The 21,077-nt window shown below is 48.5% G+C and overlaps 1 protein-coding gene across 2 annotated transcripts in view; it reads left to right on the plus strand.

Annotated features, from left to right (window-relative positions):
* The window catches only part of MYO1D (myosin ID), a 160,689-nt gene that overhangs the window by 86,321 nt on the left and 53,291 nt on the right, over nucleotides 1-21,077 (plus strand). For both annotated transcript variants that reach the window (XM_084222151.1, XM_084222152.1), the window contains 4 exons: nucleotides 2,707-2,851; nucleotides 3,251-3,355; nucleotides 10,931-11,044; nucleotides 17,523-17,677. In XM_084222151.1, coding sequence (XP_084078277.1) covers nucleotides 2,707-2,851; nucleotides 3,251-3,355; nucleotides 10,931-11,044; nucleotides 17,523-17,677 — 519 coding nt within the window. The remainder of the gene's footprint in view (nucleotides 1-2,706; nucleotides 2,852-3,250; nucleotides 3,356-10,930; nucleotides 11,045-17,522; nucleotides 17,678-21,077) is intronic.

Below are 21,077 nucleotides of genomic sequence, written 5' to 3' on the forward strand. Positions count from 1 at the left end.
CCCCCTAACCCTATATAAGCAGCCACCCTGGCCCATTCTGGGTAGAAGAGCTGCCATCAGAACCCTTTGTGAACCCCCTGCAAATAAACCCTCGTAGAATCTCCGAGGCTGCCTTCTCCTCTCTCTCCATCTGCTTTGTGGAAGCCACTGCCGGCTGAGCATCTTAGTGAGCAAAGAGCTGAAATTATAAAAGAGCTGAAAATCACTAAGAGCTGATAATCACTGAGCTTGCCAAGGTGCCAGGCTATAGGGCATTTAGGGTTTGGACACTCGGCCTGCAGAAGGCTGAGCTGCCCGGCCCGAGGCTGCTCGCCTGAGGAACCCTGGTCCTGCAGAGATCTCCCTATCCAGCTAGAAACAGCCCAGTGGCATTACACAGTTCAGTGTCTAATTTCATTTATCAGCAAACCTAAAGTTTATTTGTAAAAGTAAATATATTTTTCCATTCATCAATCAGTAAAATCTTTCGTATTGTTTCTTTTATCTCCCAGTGCTGGTTTTATCTACTAGCATACACACAGCTGGTTTGGAAAGACAAATCCACTATTCCTCCCAAGTGTAATATAGTATAGAATCATATAGTGTAATAAAGTAATTAATTAGCCTTCTGATAAGATGGAGTCCTCCTCATCATTCCTCTCCTTTGTCGGGGGCCCATGCAAATACTATAGGAAGTCCCTTCCCTCTGTCAAAAACGCCAATCACTTGTTTTTAGAATTTTAAAAGTTTAATAGTAATAAAATGGTTATAAAAATAGTAATATAATTAGAGTAATAATAATTTGGACAATTTGGATTAGGACAATATGAGACAATAAGAACAAAGAGTTATGGACAGTCCAGGTACCTTTTCTGGGCAAAATAAGCCTGAAAAAGGACCCACGTTAACAGAGGATTAACCCTTAAAAGCAACAGCCTGTTGCATATTCGTACACTTCATCCATGATGCATCAATTCCATTCAAACACAGGATTCTGTCTGGGAAGAGTCAGCTTCTTCCTCTGAATCCTAACAGCCTCTTCAGGGATGAGCAAGGCAGGAGGAACTTGATAAGAGAGCAATAAATTCTCCTTCTCTGAAAGATTTAGGTGTCCTGTGGCTGCTACCTCGCTGCAAATCCTTTCTTGAAAAAAAGTATCTTACATAGCATAGTTTCTATTTTAACCTTATGTTATAACCTAAAACTGTAATTAACACACTACTAAAAAAATTAATACAGCATCACTTTCTAACATAACACATATAATATTCATTTTAATATTTGCAAAAAGCCAATCATAAAATACACATTTTTCACAAAGGACAAATTATCCAAATCTCAGGCCCAGGAGCACAAACAATGTGGGTGGAAGAGAGAAAAACAAGAAGGATAGGACTTCATGGGCTGGAATTGTAATTGGACAATTAACTCCAATATGCTAATAGACCAAAACTTATAAAAGTGAGAGACCCTGTGACCAGTGGGGCATTTTGTGACCATTTTGGTTCTCCTGGGGTGTAGCCCTGACTGGGCTCTTGTGCTGCCCAAAGTGGATCCATTGAGGCCTCCCAATAAATCCCTGCTTTATTCTTTAGCTCTGTTCTAGGTCAGCATCAGTCCCAGGGACATCTGGCTGAAGGACATGATTTGGGTGTCACTGCCTTCATGCCCTTGACCAGGCAGATAATTCTGATCCAAAGATTTATTGTTGAATCACAGAACCCCAGGGTGGTTTAGATCTTAAAGCCCATCCAGTTCTACCCCATGCCATGGGCAAGGACACTGTCCACCAGACCAGGTTGTTCCATGGTGATAAACATTTTGTTTCCTTCCTTGGCCCCTTCCTGGCCTTTCTGGTTGGTTTTGAAAAGAAAGAGCAGCTGCTCTTGGATGAGGGGGAGGAGAAAAAGAATCTTCTGGATTTCCTTAAGATTTTTTGTAGTAACCTGGTGTTTTTCTGCAGTGAGATGAGTGATGTTCCCCTTGTCACCCATGTTCTGTGTGCAGAACAGGAGTTTGTACCTTCATTAAACCTGCCAGTATCTAAAGGCTGGTGATTTTTTTCTCTGGGAAGCTGTAGGCAAAGTAGTTGCAGTTCCAGTTTGAGAAATGATGACTTCTGAAAGTGGCTGAATAAGAGAAATGTTGGCTGGAGGAGCTTTTAGAGACCTCCTGTCCAGCCATCAGCTTGCAGGGCAGTTCCTGATCAAGTCAGCTTTGTTATTTTCTCCAGCTGTCTCTTTCAGGAGAGACATCCATCCACCCACAGCCTGTCTGGGGAGAGAGTCCTGCTTTCAGAATTAGCTCAGTTATCAGAACTACAGAATTTTAGCTGCTAAAAAGCCCTTTTATAGCATTAACCCTAGAGTTCTGCTGATGCTGCTGAAGGCTGGGCTGGGGTGTGGGGCAATACATGGGCTGCCCTGCCCTGTTCCATGGTGCAGTTGGAACTGAGGGGCCAAATTCAGCTGTTAGAGGAGAATGGTGCTGTAAATGAGCCCAAAAATGGGCTGGCAAACACTCGATTGCAAACACCAGGGGTTGACTTGAGGGTGTGGGATGGGGAGTGTGGCAGGGTGGGAGATGAGACATGACTTTAAAGCATCAAGTGGCCTTTGCAGCTTTGGGAATGCCTGGGCAGGACTCTGAGGGTGTCCTTGTGCTGCTGCTCTGGCAGCAGGAGCCCTCCCTGGGCTGGGGGCTGAGGCTGACCTTGCTTTGTGGCAGGTGGAGAGCGGCCGAGCTGATCCGGAGCGTGCCCCCGGAGGTGCTGCCTCAGCTGAGGGCCAAGGTGGCTGCCATGGAGCTGCTGAAGGGCCACAGGGCTGACATTGGCCTCCAGAGAGCCTGGCAGGGCAACTACATCGCACTGGTGAGTGAAGGGACCTGGGCTCAGGGGGCTGGAAGGGGAAAATTCAGGAAAGTGAGCGTTGGTTTATTGGGAGGGGAAGTACTCAAAAGTTTCCTCTGTTCATGTGGGTTTAAAACCTTGACTTCCACTGCACTAGGAGTGATTTTTGTGAGTCCTGAGCTGCACTAAAGCAGTGCCATCAGTTGTCTCTGCAAATGGGCAGAGCCAGACTTCACTGAGAGGCTGAAATGTTGGATAGAATGGAAAACACAGGGACTGAAAGAAATTCTCTGTGTGCAGATTCGATTGCTTCCCTTTACTCCATCCTCCCCTGGAGCATTTTGATGTGTCAAGGTTTGGTTTCCCAAAGCACAGAAGGGTGGAGGGAGCCGTGTCCTGAGCCTGTCTCTGCTCTTCCAGAAACCAGACAGCCCCCAGAGCTCAGGCTCCTTCACGCCCGTGGCCAACGAGCTGAAGCGCAAGGACAAGTACATGAACATCCTCTTCTCCTGCCACGTGCGCAAGGTAACGGGGCTGGGGTGGCCAGGAGCTGCCCCTGGGGAAGCTGGGACAGCCCTTCAGAGCAGTTCCAAGGAGCTGCAGCAGGGATTTTTGGGTGGAGCAAGGTTGGGTGGCTGCTGGGGCCTCATCCTGTCAGAGGCACAAATCAATTGTTGAGTCCCATGCAGAGTGTTGGAACTGAATGGTCTTTAGGAACCCTTCAACCCAAACCATTCCATGGTTTCATTATAAAATCAGTTCCTTCTGCATGACTGGTTTGGATCTGACATTTTTTGTAGCAGAATTGGGTTTTTTGTTAACTTGGTTGGAAGGTTTAAACAACCAGTTAAAAAACCAGACTTGGTTAATTGTTGTGGATAGCTCCTAATGATGCTGGTTTGAAATACCTGTCAGGGAAGGATATTTTTAATTTTACAAAGCAAACAAACTCAATTTTAGTGGTAGGTCAGTGCTGTGGGTGTTCAGGTGTTTTTAAGAAGCTGTTTATTCTTTTTGTTTGTAAATACTGCAGTTGGTCCCACGTGCACAGTTATTCCTTATGATCCTGCAGATCTAGACAATTCATTCTGCAGCACAAAATCTCACTTTATAATAAAACTTTGCAACTGGTAGTGTGTTGTATTGTTTATTCAACAGTGATTTGTGTTCATAAAAATAGAAATCTCTTATTGCTTTCCAAGCAAAAATATCTCAGTGGAGCTTGGTGTTGCTGTGACCACGTTCTCTGTGAGGAGGGGGTTCACAGGATTAAGGAAGGAGCAGGCCAGTCTGAATCCAAACTCCCTCTTTACAGCCTCACACCTCTTGGGCTGAACCTCCCTCAGGGACAGAGAAATGGAATCCCCCTGGCTTTTTTCAGGTTGGGCTGAAAACAAAATAATTCCTCTTCTAACTCATTTAATGAACTGATTGCTGTTGCAGCTTCTGGCTAAACGGGGATAACTGAAGAAAGGACAATATTCAGTTGTTAGAGATGTGATGATGGGAATGGAATGATGGTGAGGGAATCACTGGGGGTCTGTGTGTGCTGCACACAGTGTGGGATTTTTATCTTGTTCACTGTTATGCAGCTCTCCAGCCTTTAAATCCTTGTTTCTCTTGCTCCTGGTCAGCTCTCAAGAACAATCTCCTGTGCAAGCACAGGGCAAAGCAGACTCCTGAAGCACAGATCCACATTTCATCCTGTTCCCTAACTGCCAGGACAGAGCTCCTGCCTTCAGACAAGTGTCAGGAGCAGCATTTGTTGGTTTAGGTGTATGGAGGAATCTCTCAGCATTCCGTGTTTCTATACCCTGACTGTGCTAGTAAAATCCAGTTTTTGTGAGTTTGATGCATTGAGATGCCAGCACTTCAATAGTAGAAGCAGAATGAGGATGGAATAGGTGTTACCACCATAAAGTGGATTTCTCCTGAGCCTGAAAGGCTTTCAGTGCACTCAGAGGCAAAGCTTTAAAGCTGAGGGTGCATTAAAAGGGCAGCTCAGCTGAAATCACAAATATTGCAGCTGTGCAGACTTGCAGCTGTGTGGGTTTTGAATTACCTTGTAACTTTTTTTAACTTTTGAAAGATTAAATTGTTGTTGCTTTCTTTTCACAGGGAGGTAGGATTTGTATTGTAAAATCAGGGTGCCCCCAGCATCTGGGAGTGATTGGCAGCTGACTCCATTGATTCAGAAGGCTGAACAATTGGTTTAATAAACTATATTATATTACATTATACTACACTATATTAAAGAGATGCTCTACTATAAAGAGTACTAAAGAAATCTCATGACTGTCTCCAGACAGCCAGGTCATGGCTTTTTCCCCAATTGGCCAAGGAAACAAAACAACCCTCAGCAGAATCCAACTGACAAATCACTCCAGGTAAACAATCTTCCTAACACATTCCACATGTGCAAAAACAACAGGAGCAGCAGGTAGAGATGAGAATTGTTTTTCTCTTCTTCTTTCTGTGCTTCTCCAGGAAAAAGCCCTGAGAGAGAGAATTATGTCTCTGTTCAGAGAATGTGAATGCCACAGACTTGATGCCCTGCTGAGTTAGGGATTCCTGCCATGGCTTTGGAGCCATCAGCTCTTCCCATCCCTGGCAGTGCCCAAGGCCAGGCTGGACAGGGCTTGGAGCCCCCTGGGACAGTGGAAAGTGTCCCTGCCATGGCAGGGGTGGCACTGGGTGGTCTCTAAGCACAAACCTCTCCATGATTCCATGATCTCAGCACTGCTGTGCCAGCTCATGGATGGGTAAGCCTGGGGATTGCAGAGCATCTCCACATCACAACTGCAAACCATCCCATCCAGACCCACGCTGGGGTGTGGCTCCTCCCTCGGGGACCGTTTGTGTTCTGCTTGTACAGACAGGAAATGTCTGAGGGAGCAGAGCAGGGAACACAAGCAGGGCTGAAATGGGAAGGTTAACAGGACAAGGATTTGACATTTGAGAATTTAGCATTTCCCTTTCCAAGCAAGGCACTTCCTCAGGTCATGTTTCTGGATCTGCAGACTGAGCACAGTGAGAGCTGTTGGACAGGACTCTGTGCTCTGAGTGCAGGAGCACAGCTGGGAACAGCCTTTGCCCTTCCCAGGAAACGATTTCCATCCTAAGCTGTGTAAAATGAAGGCATTTCTCTTGTCAGAAATACAAGTTTTGGCATCCTGCCTCTTACCCCAGAGTAAGGGCAGTCCCTGTGTGACCCTCAGTGCTGGGGCAGGGGGAATCTCTCCTCATTGCTGCATTCTTCCCTTTGAACTTTGAACAAATGAATTTTTAAATAAATCATCAGGTTTCTTCTCTTTAACCTTGACTTCCCCATGTCCAACCTGTTGGATTATGGGGTTTTTTTTGATTTAGAGATGGAGTAACTGAGAGGTGTTTTAAAAATTTTATTTTTAGTTTTATGAAGGTGTATATCTATATCTACATATACACACTTATACCTTCATATAAATATATTTTTTAATATATATTATATATATTGTTTTATATTATATAAATTATATATAGTATATAATATATAAAATATATATACATATATAATATATATTATATCTAATATATATAATATATATAAATATATATATTATATGGTATATATATTTTCTATATATTCTATTTTTTATATATATATATATATATATATATATATATATATATATATAAAAAAAACCAAATATTCCCTATAAATCCATTTCCCACAAAACCAAACCTTACTGGCCCAGGGTGGCACTTGGTGCTGGCACGTGCAGCCTGGCCCAGTGCTCAGGGCAGATTTGTCACATCTCTCAGGTTAAACCTGGTTCCTGTGGGTTTGCAGCTTGTGTTTGATCTCTGCTGAAAATTGACTCCCATGAAGCTTTAACAGGGGCCTGCAGAGTGAATTATAGAAATGAAATTATAATTATCAGGTGATTTCATTGCTTCCCTTAAATAATTCTCCTGAACAAAGCAGCAATTGACAAAAAAAAGCTGCTCAAGTTCATCCGTGCTGTGGTTTCATGATTCAGCTTATTTGAGGATTCTTGAACAAAAAGAAGGTTCTGCTGCTCCTGCTCTTCCCTGAGGCAAGAAGGTGTTGGTGGGAAGGTGTTAAAGGGCACTTTGGTGAGCTGGGCTGAATGTCTTATTTCTGAAGCAGCATCAGCCTTCCTCTGTGGCTTCCTTCAGCTACTGAGTCACCAAACCACATGTGAAATAGTTGTTAGCTGTCAACAGCAATGTCAGGTGTCAGCTCTTGGAAATGTTCAGTCTCATGCACTTCTTTCTTTGCACAGAAAACACATTAAAAGCAAAAATACTGGGCAACTTGAGCAGACACAGGTGGAGGCCAGAGCTCACCCATTTAAACACAGTTATGAGTAGAGCACACCCTGTGACCTGTCAGATATTGGCTCATTAAATTCATTGACACAGAATGTTTTTAGCTGCTGACTGACATTGATCTAATGAATTCTTCAGGAAGAATCTAGAAGATTCTAGATCAGGAAGAACTTCTTCCTGGAAAGGGTGGTCAGGCCTTGGCAGGGGCTGCCCAGGGAGATTTGGAGTCCCCACCCCTGCAGGTGCCCAAGGAGCACCAGGACGTGGCACTCAGTGCTGGTGACAAGGTGGGGACTGGGCACAGGTTGGACTTGATGGGCTGAGAGGGCTTTTCCAACCTCAATAATTTAGTGGTTTTGAGTGTAAGAAGTGAATTTATTCCAGTAACTGCTCTCCAAGTTTTGAGCTGCTGGCAAAGTTTTCTTTGCCTGTGTGGGGGCCTGATTTCAGCAGCTTGAGCTGAATAATAATGGGGAGGTTCTGTTTGGAGCAGTTTTTACAGGAGGGCTGTGAAAGGCTTTGAAGCCTTGCTGAGGGGAGGGGAATGAGCTGTGTTGCTTCCCTGCAGTAGGTACAGGTAGAAGCAGGTCATTCCTGCCTGTGGAAAAATCCATCTTTTCTGAGCATTGTGGTGCTCTTCACTTTTTCAAAGGAAATTTTCTAGATTTTTGCCTTAGGAGAAACCAAATGCATATTTCATGCAAACCTCCAGATTTTGTTGGATCACCTAGGAAACAACTCTCTCTCTTTATTTTCTTTAGAATAAGGCTTTTCTTCCCATTTTTCCCTTGTCACTTGTGGCAGCAAGTTCCATTGACAGGATCATCTCTTTCAAAGGCCTCTGCCCTGCAGTGTCCAGAGGCCACTGACAGAGACCTGAAAAACTTCCCTGAAGATTTTTCAGCTCTAGGCCAGATCTTCATTTCCTCCACGAGCTTGTCAGGAAGCTAAATTAGGACTGATTCACATTTGGATCAACAAGATATAAATACAGAATGCCCAGAAGGTGCAGAGAACACAATGCTGGGAAGGGCTGCTCCCCAGGAGGGAATGAGCTGGAGCTGAGAACAGAAGGTCTGTCCTTACTCCTACAAGCCCAGCTGTGGTATTTGCACTGTGAGTGCAATTTTGAGTGCAAATCTGTGTGGGTCCCTTCTGTGCCTGCTCCCCAGTGGGACAGTTTTTACTTTAACCCACAGCAGGTATTATTTACACAAATGCACTGTAGGTGCACAAGGCACCTGGAGCCTCTTTTGCTTGGAAAAAGCTGGAAGGACATGAGAATTTGCTCCCCAGGTGAGATGAGCTGCTGGGCCTCTCCTTTGGTACATTTCTTTAGCTGAATTTTCAGCGGGGAGCCATGAGAAAGTAATGGAATTCAAAACATGCCTGTAGAGCTCCCACAATATTCCATTGGCTTGGAACACACCTGTGGGGGGCTGGTCAGCAGGGGCTGAGGTGAGTCCAGGTGTGCCAGGGGCCAAGGACACCTGGCTTGGATCAGGAGGAGCAGGGCAGTGCCTGTCCCCTGGGCTGGCACTGCTGGGACACATCCAGTCCTGGGCTCAGCTCTGGGCACCTCATGGTGAGAAGGACCTGGAGGGGCTGGGGGTGTCCAGGGCAGGGAATGAGCTGGGAAGGGGCTGGAGCCCCAGGAGGGGCTGAGGGAGCTGGGCAGGGGCTCAGCCTGGAGCAGAGGAGGCTCAGGGGGCCCTTGTGGCTCTGCACAGCTCCTGCCAGGAGGGGACAGCCGGGGGGTCGGGCTGTGCTCCAGGGAACAGGGACAGGAGCAGAGGGAACGGCCCCAGGCTGGGCCAGGGAGGTTTGGGTTGGATATCAGGGAAAATTTTGTCACAGAATGAGTGGTCAGGCATTGGCACAGCTGCCCAGGGCAATGGTGAAGTCCCCATCCCTGGGGGCATGTGGCACTTGGGGACAGGGGTCAGTGGCAGCCTTGGCAGTGCTGGAGGAGCAATTGGGCTTTGTGATCTCAGAGGGCTTTTCCAGCCTTTCTGGCTGTGAAAGCTGAGTGTGCTTCCCATCTCTGCTTCCCAGGCAGCAGCCACAGGACCTCCTGCCCTGGGGTGGCTCTGGTATCACAGCACCAGAAATCTGCTCCCCTTGTCACCACGGGCTGGGGGTGGCACAGCAGCCAGGCAGGGTCATGGCAGTGCCCAGGGAGTGTTGACTGTGTCACTCTGCAAACAAATCACACTGAATCAATTACTTGATTGATCTGAACAATTATCTCTCTGAGGGGCAGATCCAGCCCCAGGGACTGGACTTTGGTTCAGCTCCCAGCACCTGGAGCATGGAGAGCCCAGAGCTTCCCCAGATCCTGGTTCAGGAACTGGTGCTGCTCTGCTCCAGCACCCAACATGTGGCACCAGGCACTCCTAACCTACTTTCTCAGGGCCATTCAGTGTTTCATAGCCTTTGGGCTTTTTTCTCCCATTCATCTGCTTCCTAAAATAATCCTGGTTACTCAGCATCTCTTCCTGTGAGACTTCCCAGGCCCTCAGTCATGTTCTTCACCTTCTCTGAACCACCAGATTCTCCTTCACATTCAGCACCCTGGTCCTTCACAGGCTGCTCAGGTGAGCCCATGGCTCCCAGGACGTTATTCCCATATTATTCCTTGCCTGTGCCAACATTCTGCTTTTTCTGAGCTGCCTCATGTCTTTGTGCCAAGATCTCTCCAGAGCTGTCTGAAATCATCCTCGGTTGCTTTTTCTGAGTCAGTGCCGTTAATGTAAAGCTGTCACAGAGCTCCCCAATTTGCATTTTTTGCCTTTATCTGCTCTGAACTTTGTCACTCCGCTGCCTCTTGACTGAGGATATTTAAGTTCTCCTGTTGTCTCCTGATTTCACCCTGCAAAATCCTATTTATGTTCATCCTCCTCACGTCTTACCCTTGTCTCCTCTTCTCAGTTGATTAATAAATATCTCAGGGACTGTGGTACAACCATGACTCTGGTTTTGCCTCAGTGAAAAACAATTTCTACTTTGTGTCCTCCTTTCTTTGGCACTTCCAACAAAACTTTGCATCCTGCCTGGTGGGTGTTTAGTGCTGAGGGGCATCCAACAGGTGAGGTGGAGCTGCTGGGGGTGCTCACCTGCAGAGGAGAGGCTCCAGAGAGAGCTCAGAGCCCCTCCCAAGCCCAAAGGGGCTGCAGGAGAGCTGCAGAGGGACTGGGGACAAGGGATGGAGGGACAGGACACAGACCAAGGATGGCCCAAAGCCCCTGGTGCAGCCTGGCTCTGCAGGGCAGGGGCTCTCCATGGGACCTTTGGGGTGCCCAAGGCTCCAGGATAATGTGGGAACAGCAGCCTGGGATTGGACTCACTTAGACAGGGCTTGAATGTGCCTGGGGGAAGCATCTGGCCTTGGTTTGAGTGAAAACTGGAATTTCCCAGGGTGCCACAGCTCTGCTGGGTGACTGGGAATGTTGCTCCTCTGTCTCTGTTTGTATAATGGGATTCCAGGGACCATGTTCCCTTTTCAGTGCTCCACGGAGAAAACCTGTTAGGAGCTGTGTGGGTCTGGGGTATTTTTGTGCGAGTTTGGAGTATTTTGGTGTGACTTTTGGCTGTTTGTGAGTTTAGGGTGTTTGTTGTGTGATTTTGGGGTGTTTTTGTACACGTTTGGGGTACTGTTGTGTAAGTTTGGGGCATTTCTGTGTGAGTGTGGCACTTAGCAGTGCCCAGTTTCCTTTCCTGTGTTCCTGCAGTGATCAGTGGGACTCACAAGGTGTTTCTGTGCAGGTGAATCGCTTTAACAAGGTGGAGGACAGGGCCATTTTCATCACTGACAGACACCTGTACAAGATGGACCCCATGAAGCAGTACAAGGTGATGAAGACCATCCCCCTCTACAACGTGAGTACAGCGCTGAGGATCCTCTTCTGGGGCTCTTTCAGGGCAGTGTCTTCACTCTGTAGCTCCATTTTCATATCCATAAAATGGAAAAAGTCCTTGGGTTGCAGTTTCTGATATGTTTAATGTCTTTATAACAGTCAGAGTGCAGTTATTGCAACACCAAAACATCAGGGTGGGATTGTTGGGGTGTCCTGGGCAGGACCAGGGCTTGGATTGGATGGTCCTGGTGGGTCCCTTCCAACTCAGGACATTCCATGGTTCCATGATTCTGTGATCATATTAGCTTTTCATTTTGGTGCATAAAATAAAAGCTAAACCCCAAACTGCCTCTTACCCTTCTCTGCTCCCTGTTTCAGTTTGCTTTGCTGTGTGCAGGATCCTGGCCCTGGCAGGGGGTGGCATTTCCCAGCAGCTCATGGCACTCTTCCTGTGTCTCTGAGGGTTTGTCTGATCCTTCAGGTTGTGCTTGAATTTATTTATTTTTTTCTATTTGTTCATATTTAATGTAAATCTTACCAAAGCTAAACTCGGAATTACAGTGGGGTCTGGCCTTGGGGGTAGCAGGGTGGAGCTGCCAGGCAGGGGATTAGCAGGGATGGAAGGGGGGGGCAGCACCTCAGCTTTGCTCCCCAGCATCCTGGAGCAGGGATTCAGCTGAGTCTCCCTCAGCCCGAGGTGCTCTGGTTATCTCCAACCTGCAGAGCCTGCCTGGCTGCTGGGAAATGCCCTGCACAGATTTTCTGGGATGTTTGCATTTGGAGAAATGACAGACCTGCCATTTCTGTATCGCTGGGAGGGCGGGGATGGGATTAGGGTGAGGGTGAAATCTCATCTGAAGATGTGGAGGGGATGATTAGCTCTGGCTGCATCCATAATGCTGGGTTCAGAGTCTCCTCCTGCCCTCCTTGCAGGGCACCCAGCACAGAGTATCCATGGAGTAGCTACTCCCAGTAGGAATCCTGGCTGCAGCAGGCAGTGTCTCCATGGCAGTGCCTCTTGTTTTGAAAGGAAGCTGCCCTGAGCAGCTGTTTTCCTGGCTGCTGTTCTGTCCCAGCCCTGGTGTCTCTGTGCTCTGAGGGGCTGGCAGCACATCCTGCTGTGTGCCAGGGGCTGTGTGTAAACCAGGGTGCAACACCCCCAGCCTGCTGAAAACCAGGCTGCAGACACCCCCAGCCTGCTGAAAACCAGGGTGCAACACCCCCAGCCTGCTGAAAACCAGGCTGCAGACACCCCCAGCCTCCCAGCAGAGCTCAGACACCCCCACACTCACAGCCTTTTAGCAGAAGGATTGCCACACCTGATTTTCCAGGTGATCCCACACAGGTGTTTTTGGGTGATGTGGACAAGGCAGGATTTTGTCCATCAGGATTTCTCACTCTTGGTTTCTCCACCCTTACCTTAACCAGAGTGTCCAGGTCACTGAAATTCACTGAGTGCAGGACTAATAAGAGATAAATATGTGTTTATCACAGGTTTAGGACAATGTCTGTTTTACCTGTGTGCCTGATGGGGTAAAGGTGCAAATTGTGCATTTACAGCAGCACAAACCCAGATCATTTGTTGGTCACCTGAACATTTCCCTCTGAAATCCTTAATGCCTTAAACATTAGATCTAAGCTACTCAGGTACAATTTCAGGTTACTCATAGAATATCTGTTACTAAGAAATGTCAGTAATTCTTGCTTTTTCACCAATAAAAGCTGTGTTTAAAATAGAATATCCATTCCTACAGAGAGCCCTAGGGCAGGCTGTGTGGTGATCCTGTGTTGGCTGTTTTGGTTGTATTTTTGGCTCAGTGTTGGTTGTATTTTTGGCTCTGTGTTGTATTTTTGGCTGTATTTTGGCTCAGTGTTGGTTGTATTTTTGGCTCTATGTTGTATTTTGGGCTGTATTTTGGCTCTGTGTTGGTCATGTGGCTGATTTGCAGTTCCTCAGGACAAGAGCAGTTAATGGTCTGTGCAGATAGGTCTCTTGCTCTGAGAATTCTCACATTTCTGCAGCTATAAATCAGTTTTATTGGTAGATCTGCAGTTATTCCCTTCAGTAACCTACCTTAGGGAATCTTGGCCAGACAGTTTCTTTGACCTGAGCAGGAGTCCTTGAGATTCCAGGGGTCCTGGAGTGCTTGGCACAGGAGGGATGGGTCCAGGAGATCCTCTGCTGACCCATACAGGTTGTCAAGGTAACATTCCAGGATGGAAATGGGATTAAACCCAGCTTTGGTAGATTCTGTGGTGTAAAATTCCAGCTCTGTTGGCCACAGCCCCTCCTGCCCTGTATCCTGGGGAAGGGCCCCCACCCTGCCTGGGCTGCCCTGGGACTGGGCTGGGCACTGATCCTGCTGGTGGATCCAGAGCCCCCTGAGCTGCAGGAAGGGCAGAGGAGGAGAATTTGGGGTGCCTTTGATTTATACACAGGACACAAAATATTTCATAGAATAATGGACTTGAATTTGGATTGGAAGGGATCTTAAAGCCCATCCAGTGCAACCCCAGCCATGGCAGGGACACCTCCCACTGTCCCAGGCTGCTCCAAGCCCCAGTGTCCAACCTGGCCATGGAAATTTCCAGAGATCCAGGGGCAGCCCCAGTTGCTCTGGGCACCCTGTGCCAGGGCCTGCCCACCCTCACAGGGAAGATTTTTTTCCAAATATCCAATCTAAACCTACTCCCTTCCAGTTCAAAGCCACTCCATCTGTATTTCTCTCAGGATTTCTCAGATTTAACACTCTGGCAGACAGTCAGTCCTATTGAGCAGTTGTTTGTTCCTTGTTGCAGTTATGGTTTATATTTCTTACCTAATGTTTGTAGTTGTGTTGTTTTTCCACCCCTGAGTTGCCTTGCACACTCTCCCCATTTTTCTGTGCCTGATCCCTCCTTTCATGGAAGCCTTTCCACCATGTGGAAGGAGCTGATCAGTGCTACAGAAATTCCTTCATTTTTGGGATGAGAGCCATGGTTTGAAATGCTCTGAAGGTTTTTTGAGGAGCAATAATGACAGCAGTAGTGATGTGTATCCATGGAGCAGCCCTGTCCCACCTTTGGTGAGTGTTCTCTGGGAACAGGGATGCTCCTTCCCATGCCCAGGGCTGGAATCCTCTGCTGCTCCCTGCCAGCCTTTCAGGAGTGCCCTGCCAACACAGCAGCATCCTCAGGGGTGGTGTTTCCATGGAGATCTCACTGGAGGCAGTCAGCTGATGGCTGCTACACACACAAACTTGTTTGCAGCTGAGGAAATCTCTCCCCATCTCCCAGGGCCATGGGAGGAGTCCCTCCTGTCCCTGCTCAGTGCCAGGCTCTGCCCTGGGACAGGGGAAGGGGCTGGGAACTGAACCAGGTGGGATTTTCCTTAGATGGAAGGAAGGGATTTTTTTCCAGTGAGGGTGAGAGGCCCTGGCACAGGGTGCCCAGAGAAGCTGGGGCTGCCCCTGGATCCCTGGCAGTGCCCAAGGCCAGGCTGGATGGGCTTGGAGCAGCCTGGGACAGTGGGAGGTGTCCCTGCCATGGCAGGGGTGGCACTGGGTGATCCTGAAGGTCCCTTCCACCCAAACCACCCCATGGCTCTGGGTGAGGAATGTGCCATTCTCTACCCAACCTGACAAACAACAGCTTCCCTGGCAGCCCTGCTGCTCTCTCCACGTGGAGATGCTGCTTTGGGGGATTCTCTGTGGATTTCTCATCTGCCAGCACTCAGAGTCCCAGCACACAGTGCCCTTCGTGCTTTTACCTGAATTAAAACCAAGCAGGTACTGGCTGAGGGGGGTGAAAAGGCACCCAAGCAGCAGAAAGGCTCTTGCAGCCACATCTCCCCTGCACTGGTGAACATCATAAAGGATGTTCTGCAGAAGCTGAGGATTTTTTCCTGCTCTTCAAGCAGGGCCAATATTAGTGTTGGTAAATACTGAGATAAGCACCTTCTCCGAAATGATTTCTTTTGTGTGGCATTTATTCACTCAGAGTCTCGTAGGGAGGGGTGAAATGGGAAGATTTTGAAGGGCTCTTGGCCTCCTAACAGGGTTCTGTTGAATAATTAATGTTTAAATTGCCTTTTCAAATCCAACACTGCGACTTGTTCATCTTTCACACTCGCTGCACATTTAAAACCTTGATGGCAGCAGTCCCTGTGGTGCTATTGTGCTCACAGGAGGGTATTTAAGCATGCAAATTAATTTTAAGGGACACTATAAAGCCAGGCAGCTGTCAGTGCCTGTGCATGAGGTGGAGCTTGTTGGGAAAGCATTTCATAACCCCAAAATAGCCTGAACAGGGAATAAACTCCACCTGTGCTGGGGCAACTGGTAACAGGAGGGCCCTGCCTGGGGCTGCAGGATCAGCAGCTGCTGTCCTCCATTCCTGGGGTAAAAACCAACAAAACCCCAGGGGCTGGACCTTGTGTGGAGTCTGATCCCAAAAATAGGGCACAGCCCACGCTGCTGTGCTGGGCTGGGCTTTGCTGGGGTGCCTGAGGCATCCAGAGCTGCTGGAGCAGCTTCCTTTGGAAAGAACACCTTGTGAGCAAGCCCAGGGAGCAGCCTGAGCCCCCCTGGGATCCCTGGGCTGGCAGAGTTGGGAATCTCCAGCTGCACTGGGGGGCAGAGGAGCCTTTTCCCCTAAACAGGGGAATAATGAGACTGTCATTTCAACCAAATGCTTTATGGGTGCCTCTCACTTGCAGGGGAATGGGGCTTCCCTCTGCAAATTCCTGGATGGCTCAAAGGAGCCCTTTAATGGACAGAGTAAGTCCTCTGTGTTCTCTCTGTAATCATCCTTTCACTTATTTTATTTTATTTTATTTATTTTATTCTATTTCTTTTGTCCCATGTATTATATTCTATGTATTTTATCCCAATTATTATATTCTATTTATTTTATTCAATTTTCCTTTCTCTCCTTTGCTGTACTTGCCTTTTGAGGCTTTTTTTGTTCTCTTTACACTTTGTTTTCCCAGCACAGATCCTTTTCTTACTTTCTCTAATATTCATCTGAGTAACCTGTGCTCCCAGATTGCCCCTCCTAAAAATTCCCCTTTTTTCCTTTGTGAGATGATGACAAAGCTCTTGATGAGCCAAGTGCAAAAAGAAAATGCCAGAAAATAAAATACCCAAACGAAATCCTTGCAGCTTTTTATTTTGTCAGAAGAGGCAGACCTTAATCCATGCCTGAACATGGCAATCATTGTGGCTTTGCAGGGTTTGTGACTCAAATTCTTCCTAAATTCTTGTTACCTGCAAATCACAGTGGCACAGAGTTGTTCAGGTTGAAAAAGACTTTTAAAATCATCGAGTCCAGCAGCAGCAGCACCACCAAAACACATCCTGCAGGGGCTGCTGGAGAGGGACACAGCAGTGACACAGGGACACAGCAGTGACGCAGGGACACAGCAGTGACACAGGGGCTGCTGGGGAGGGGCACAGCAGTGACACAGGGACACAGCAGTGACACAAGGACACAGCAGTGACACAGGAGCTGCTGGAGTGGGACACAGCAGGGGCACAGCAATGACACAAGGACATAGCAGTGACACAGGAGCTGCTGGAGAGGGGCACAGCAGTGACACAGGGACACAGCAGTGACAGAGGAGCTGCTGGAGAGGGGCACAGCAGTGACAGAGGGGCACAGTAGTGACAGAGGGGCACAGCAGTGGCACAGGGACACAGCAGTGACACAGGAGCTGCTGGCAGCCATCCAGGCTGGGTGAGGACTCTCCCTCACACCTCCCAGGCTGCTGAACTCCACACAGCTGCTGGTTGTTTCTGCTTGCCCACTCCTGGGGGGACAGGCACCCACTGCCACCCCTCAGCTCCATGGTGGAGGTTGGGAGCATCCTGGAGAGGAGAGAACCAGCCTGGCCCAGGGAAAGGCACAGGGAATCAGGGAATGGCTTGGCTTGGAAGCACCTTAAAGGCCATCCAGGGCCACCCCTGCCTTGGGCAGGGACACCTCCCACTGTGGTATTTTCAGGGTCCCTCAGTGAAGGGAGGAAATGATGAATCTGACTCCATGCTCTTAGAAGGCTAATTTATTATTTTATTATATTATAATAAAGAATACTGTACTAAACTATACTAAAGAATAGAGAGAGGATACAGACAGAAGGCTTAACAAGATAATAATGAAAAACTTGTGACTCTCCCCAGAGCCTCCACACAGCTGATGGTGATTGGTCATTAAATAAAAACAATTCACATGAAACCAATGAACAACCACCTGTTGGTAAACAATGTCCAAACCACGTTCCAGAGCAGCAAACACAGGAGAAGCAAATGAGATAATATTGTTTTCCTTTTTCTCTGAGGCCTCTCAACTTCCCAGGAGAAGAATCCTGGGCAAGGGGATTTTTCCAGAAAGTATGACAGTGACATTCCACTGTCCCAGGCTGCTCCAAGCCCCGTCCAGCCTGGCCTGGGACATTTCCAGGGATGGGGAATCAACATTTTTATATCAGCACTGCCAACACTGATCTCCCTTCCTCTCCTCAGCTGGTGGGGCTGAGTGTCTCCAATGGCAAGGACCAGCTGGTGGTGTTCCACACCAAGGACAACAAGGATCTCATCGTTTGTCTCTTCAGCAATGACCCCTCCAGCGACAGCAGGATCGGGGAGCTCGTGGGAGTCCTGGCCAGTCACTTCAAGAGGTCAGTGCTGGGCTGGGGCTGGGGCTGGGGTTGCCCTCCCAAAGGGGTCACTGTGGTACCTCACTGCAGCCCTGGGATGCCACAGGGACCTTTTCTTCCTGGCGTTTTTGGGACACACTTTTTACCTACAGCACTTGGTTGCCTCTTCTGCCTTCCCTGTGTGTGTGACAGCTGCAGGTGTTTGGGGACAATACCACTGAAGGTGCACTTGGGGTGTGTGACAATGGCTCCTGAGGGCTTCCCACAGCCAAACTCTTCATATTTCAAATTAAGATGGAGCTTTTCTTTGCTCAGATTGACCCCTACCCCAGTACCATAAATCACCAGCAGGTGATTTATTGCTGGAGCAGTAAATCATTGCTGTGCAATGTCATCTCTGCTCCCTGAAGTCTGTCTGTCTTGCAAATCCCTGAGCCAAAGCTGGTGATTGGGTATGGGGGTGTCTGGGACTGAGCTCCTGGGTCCCAGGAGTGAATTCCAGGCTGCCCACAGCAGCCCCAGGCACAGGAGGGAGCTCCAGGGAGAAGCAGGGTGTGGAGTGAGCAGATCTCTGGGCTGTCCCTGGCTGCTCCAGAGGAGGTTCCCAGAGGAAGGTGCTGCTTCTGCAGCCTTGGCTTTGCTGTTCACGAGCTCCACAGGACTGAGAGAGCCTTCACAGGTAAATCTCCACACAGAGCTGTGAGTGGCAGGAAAACGAGAGGGAATTTGGTCACTTTAGGTCCCTGGTATCTTTCCATGAATTCAAGAAGACTGTTCTGGTCCTGCCCCCTCTCACCACCCCAGTGTGCAGCTCAGCACTGGCCCTGCTGCTTTGGGCAGGGGCTGAGCCCTTTGGAAAGGAATTCTCAGCATTGGTGTAACTTGTCTGGGGAAATTCAGTGCTGCAAAGGAACAGAAAACATTCTCTGGTTTTGCTTTTACCTAAATCTCATTTCATGGCAAAGGCAGCTGCTCTTGCAGGCTCTGGAGGTTCTGTACAGCAATGCACTTTGTTGGGGATCCTGGCAGTCCAGCATCACCCTCAGGTGGCTGATGCTCCTCAGGGCCTTGCCAGCTCTCTGGTGTGGGGACAGGCTGTGACTCTGTTGGTGACACTCCAGCTCCTGTGCTCAGTGTCCAGTCACCCAAAATTGCTTTTACTTTTGCCTGGATGGGTCCCCCAAGCAGCTGCCCTTGTGTCACCTGTCCCCCACTCAGCCTCAGGCAGAGGTTTCATTTAACAGAGGATGTTGTGACCATCAGCCTGAAACATTGCACATTGTTCTCCTAAAGGTGGGAACTGCTGATTTTCAGTTTCTTACACTGATTTTAACAATGACATTTCTATCTTTAAAAAGAATTTGGTTTAATCTAATCCCTGTCTGTAGGAGAATGGCAGTTAAATACATTTATGTGCTGATCAGCTCCACTTAACACAATATTAGCATTATTTTAGTGCTTCACATGACAAATCTCAGCACTGCTGGGTAAATGGAAGAGCTGCTGTAGAAGCCCATTTTTCTCCAACATCTAATAAAAGTTCCTGGATGAAGGGCAATGCACAGGACAACTTGCATTTAATTTCCCAAATATATAAATGTCATGGTTTCCCTCTTCAAAGCAATATCTGTAAATCAAAACATTCAGGAATGTATTCATGTTTTCCATCACTTTCCATTTTCCTAGAGTCACCAACTCCTGTCAGAGAATGGGATTAGCTGAGCCTGTGCTGGGGAGGGAACTCCTCATTAGCCAGGGAATTCCTCATTAGCAGGATTAGCTGGGGGTGTGCCTTGCCTGGGGTCGGGTTTCTCTGCCCTGCCTGAGGAACAGCTAAGGCTGGAGGCAGCAGGAAAATCTCCAGCCTAAAAGTTCAGTACTTGCAAGATCCCACCCATGGTGGGGTTTAGGAGCTCTGCTCCAGCCGGGGTGTGGGAGCAGCTCCCGTGGGTTCTGGGGCTCTCTCTGAACATTAAAAGCCATTTTCAGCCATCCCAGCACCCATCCTGAACCCCTGCTGGGAGCTTTTGGCAGGGCTGAGGTGTCCCAGGCACCTGTGGCTGTGTGGGTGGTGTAGGTGATGATCCTTCAGCTGTGTGACAAAACCGAGTGAGCTCAGTGCCGTTCTGAGGTGTGGGAAGGGGGAGGAGGAGGCTGCTGGTGTCACCCAAACCTTCTCATCCAGATGCTTTCTATCAGGTTTTATTTTTTATTCCAAACTCTTTGAACTGGGAACTTCAGTGCTGACCCATCTATTTGGGAATTTTGGACATTTTCAGCAAGAAATAGCTTGGATGTTTTAGAACAATTACAGAGGTGACATCTCTTAGTGCTGCATTCTGCAGCTGCTTTTGGGCACAAAAGCCCAGGAACAAAACCATTTAGGAATGTTTTGCCTGATTCACATTTCTTTGCATCACCCATGAAAGCTTCACAAAGCTGTGTCTTTTAAAAGTTATTCCTGGTATGAATTGTCTGACTTTGAGATTGTGGTTCACAGATAAGTGTTTATCCAGGGGAAAACCAACATGAGGCTGCTGTGAGCTGTAACATTTTCAGTGAGTTAACAGGAGTTCAAGTCACACTTCTACTGAGTCAGCTGGATTTGGGGTTTTTTTACAATGCAGCTGAATTCCCAGTGGAAATTGTGGGAAGCTGGATGAGGTGGAGTGAACAGAAGGTTGATGTGTGCAGTGTCCCTGGCCTGAGCTGCCCTGGGAGGTTCCTGGCTGTCTCCACCTCAGGACTGGGCAGGGCTGGGATCAGTGAGTGCCTGGATCAGCTGGGAGGATCCAGTGGTCCCTTGCAGGAGCAGCTGTGTGAAATCTGGGCCATGTTTCTGCCCTTGGTGCCCTGCAGGAAGCAAAGGAGCTGTGCAGTAGCTCAGAGCTCAGTGCCCTCATCCTTGGTGTGCCAAGGCAGGGAGCAGCTCCTGGGAGCTCCTGCTGGAGGAGAGGGGTGGCTGGAAAAGGGAAGGATGATATTTTCCCTTTCCATTTTACATCCTCAGGGCCCCTCAGGCTCTAGGAGATGTCTGGAGGCAGCAGTGCAGGGCACTGAGGCCTTCCTGGGTGCCCTTCACCTGAGATGACCCAGCTGTGGTCACCTCCCTGTGTGGGGTCCCCCCTCGTGGGTGATCTGAGCCCTGGGGGTGCCCAGGGAAGGGGCCCAAGGCCCATCCCATTCCCAGGGCTCATTCCCTGCCCACACTCTGGGATCAGGGAGTGGCTGCCCTGCTCTCCAGTGCTTTCTGTGCCCAGATCCCCTCACTGCCTGAGCCACAGCCCTTGGGCTCCTTCCAGGATTCCTGGAGGGAAGGGGGAGTTGAAAGAGCAGTCAAAAGCAATCCCTGCAGAACTCCAGCAGAAAATCGCTTGCCTGAGGACCATTTTATATTTTCCATTGCTCTTTGGGACCTGTC

Source organism: Fringilla coelebs (genome assembly GCF_963513975.1).
Source record: "Fringilla coelebs genome assembly, chromosome: 27".
NCBI lineage: Eukaryota > Metazoa > Chordata > Aves > Passeriformes > Fringillidae > Fringilla > Fringilla coelebs.